We start from the raw sequence: 3,453 nt of genomic DNA on the forward strand, positions 1-3,453 counted from the left end.
CAAGGCTTGTGGATACCCCAAGTGGGCCTTCGCCAAAGCAAGGAAGAACCTAAAAACCTAGCCCAGTCCTAGTCTGATCAAGTTATTTCAGCTTACTATGACCTGGATGACTGAGAATCAGTATAACAAGCGTAAAATATGCCAAATGATCTAAAGATAACGAAACTGTGATTATGTGACTATTATACACCGATCAGCCATAACATTATGACCACTGGCCGGTGAAGTGAATAACACTGACTATCTGTTACAGTGGACCCTGTCAGTGTGTGGGGTATATTAGGCAGCAAGTGAACATTCAGTCCTCGAAGTTGATGTGTTGGAAGCAGGAAAATGGGCAAATGTAAGGATCTGAGTGACTTTGACAAGGGCCAAACTGTTTTGTAGCAGCGAATGCCAGCCAGTGTGCTGGAACTGTTCTCTTCATTGCACATTTTTTGTAGTTTGTTTTATTTTTATTCATGAAGTGAAATAAATGTGTGCAATATGTGGTCAACATCAGTGAGTCTCTAAATCTATTCTGTTGTGTATAGTGTTATATATGTCAAAATCTGCTTCAACATTTTACATAAGTTTTCCACTGAATTGTACACATCTATGCTCTTCTTGACAGCAGAACTGTGGAAGTAAACGGATTCACAGAAGATGCACAGTGAGCTGCAGAGCGACACGAGTGCCAACCAAATGCCACATTGACTCCTGTGTACACAGTATTAGGCAGGTGGTCATAATGTTATGGCTGATCAGTGTAGAGCCAGAGAAACTCCTTTTAAGGAAAAGCAGAATAAGTGGAGACATGTCTTTGTCAGTCCTCACTGAACTGAACGTTGAATGAAAACAAAAGTCGGTGCAATTCAAGCAGAAATCTCAGAGAAAACACCTCAACTGGAAGATCATCATTCATTTGCTTCATTTCCAGGCTGGCACAGTGATCTGGATCGGCATCCTGGTCTATACTGACCCAGCCGGAATTCGCATCTACCTGGCTGCTCAGGTGTCTGAGCAAAGCCCTTTGGGAGATCCTGGAGCGGGTGGTCTGCCCCCTCACCTGGGTGTGGCTCCCGTCTTCCGTGCTGGAGATCCTACCAGCACCCTCGACATCCACCCTGCACCAAATCCAACACCCTTACCTGAGAACCAATCACAGGGCCACCATGGCTCAGCCAGGGCAGGACACCTTCCCCAGGTCCCGCCCGCTGTGCCTCAGATTACCTGGGGGTCGGAGGACGAGGAGGTTTGGAGGAGGCTCTCCTACAGACACTGGCCATCACTCTTCAGCTACTACAACATAACTTTAGCTAAGAGGTGAACTATGCCGCAGACCTGTTTGGTGTTCATCAGTCACACAGTTGTATTTTTGTTTACCCCAAAATGAATTGATTACCTAAGTGAGTCCTTTTAGTTTGACAAGTAATTGACAAGTGTTTGATCAGATGTCGTAAGTGGATCAGGATACGCTGCATATGCACACAAGATGGCATACTATATTTTTTAGCTTGTTTAAAAAAAAGACAATGATTAAAGTATTCAGCCCATTTCACTTTTTGGTGGTTAAAATAGCAGTTTTATCCATTTAAAATAAAATCTACAACAAAGTTTGCAGAAAGACTTCATAATGGTGCTTTGGCCAGTTTGAGATTTTGCATGGATGGCTCCCATCAAGTTTTGTTAAATTGTCTGTGTTACTGTCCGTCCATGTTCAGGTACATCAGCATCTTACCCGTCATTCCTGTCACTGTGCACCTGAGTCCCCAGGAGGCCATTGAGACGCGCCACCCTCAGGACACAAGACACCCTCCGCCACCCATCGTCAAAGTCTCTGCAGATATACAGACGGACCTGACGCTCTATAAGTTAGTACAGACATGCTTCCATCTAAATGTAAAAATGAAACAGACTAAAATGACTCTAACAGCTCTGTGGTGGGAATCAGTCATAGCAGAGCATCATATATCTGACGTTGCTAAATCCAAAGTCTAACTAAAATTGAAAGTGAGCTAAATAAGTCGGTTTCAGAGGCGTAACAGAAGTTTTTTGTTGTTGTTGTGAAATTCAGACACGTGCTTAGGCTAAGATGAACTGCTCTCTCACTTCAGAGCAGCATTCTATTAAAATATGTCAGCCTCACTTAAAAAAAAAATATGGCAGTAAGTCTTGGGGACTGACCAGCTGTGAGTAAATGTGTTTTTAGTGTTCTTGTCTTCAGGGATACTGATCAAGAAAGTAAATTTATCCTTCTAAAATGTAGACTGGACTGAAGTATTGCACAATGCAGTGACTTGCTTTAACAGTCAGACAGGGCCTACAGCAGGAAAAGGTCCTTGGCCTGGTTCTTTTCACCAGAGTGTCATTGAACTGAGAGCTGAAGCAGTAAAATAGAGGAGGTGATCTGGGGCTGAGGTCATGTAGAGCTGTCACATTTACCACTTGCCCAAGGTATGAAATTCTAATAAGAATTTAAAGAATTTAAAAATAAGAAGCGTGTAGGAACCTTGGGGTTTCAGTGTTTGATGGATTTTGAAATACAGTACACAGGAAGCATTTCTTTAACATGTAGAGGAAAGGAACAAAACAGGTGCACTGTGTCAAGATAGCTGTCTTAGGCAAAAATAGAGACAAGCAGGTTACTGACCAGACCAGCCTGGCTGACTGGCTGCTTTAAAGATACCAGTGATCTTTTGCTGTAGCAGTGATGTAGAAGATGGTTCAATCTGTATAGTCTCAACTTGGTAGAGGGTTTTTCCTTTGTTTTGAGTTTTATTTCACAGTTTTATTGAAGGTGAAGAAAGAAACTCAGAGGCCACAGTTTGTGCTGTGTCACTCACAGAAGTTTTAGGCCATGATGCTGTGCAGGTTAATATTTAAGTTAACCTAAAGAAAGACAGAAAACAAATGCATCACTTTATGTATGTTTTTTTTATTTGATGTACTTTGTCATTTTTGGTATCTTTGCTGGCTAAAGAGGTGATCAGTCTTATGATGTTTCTTATTTGGCATCATTGCAGCATTTAAAATTTTAGAATTTTTGAAGATTCCTTTCCATGAAGAGCTGTAAGCTGCAGCATATAGTCTTTTACTGCTTGAGGTGTTTCAGACTAGGTTGACAGGGCTAAGATCTATCAGCTTTTTTGGCTCAGTTTATAGTGATGTCTTTCAGTAAATGTTAGACTCAGGCATAGCCAGGAGTACCAGCATAGAGTTAAGGTGAAGTTGGGGGTCGGGTAACTACGGTGGCCGACACGGTCACAACACATGCAAAAGACACAACACATGCAAGACACAAACGCGGTATTGAACAAAACACATGCAAACGAAAAACGCTGCATTAACCAAAAAAACACATGCAAGACAGAAACGCGGCATTAAACAAAACACATGCAAAAGGAAAACGCTGCATAAACCAAAAAACACATGCAAAAGGAAAACGCTGCATTAACTGAAAACCACATGCAA

The 3,453-nt window shown here is 42.0% G+C and overlaps 1 protein-coding gene across 9 annotated transcripts in view; it reads left to right on the forward strand.

The window, feature by feature from the left end:
* The window catches only part of scap (SREBF chaperone), a 36,881-nt gene that overhangs the window by 23,141 nt on the left and 10,287 nt on the right, over nucleotides 1-3,453 (forward strand). For all 9 annotated transcript variants that reach the window (XM_020615519.1, XM_020615517.1, XM_020615521.1 and 6 more), the window contains exons 13-14: nucleotides 920-1,305; nucleotides 1,704-1,853. In XM_020615519.1, coding sequence (XP_020471175.1) covers nucleotides 920-1,305; nucleotides 1,704-1,853 — 536 coding nt within the window. The remainder of the gene's footprint in view (nucleotides 1-919; nucleotides 1,306-1,703; nucleotides 1,854-3,453) is intronic.

This window comes from Monopterus albus, unplaced genomic scaffold (assembly GCF_001952655.1).
Source record: "Monopterus albus unplaced genomic scaffold, M_albus_1.0 scaffold166.1, whole genome shotgun sequence".
In the NCBI taxonomy this organism is placed as follows: Eukaryota; Metazoa; Chordata; class Actinopteri; order Synbranchiformes; family Synbranchidae; genus Monopterus; species Monopterus albus.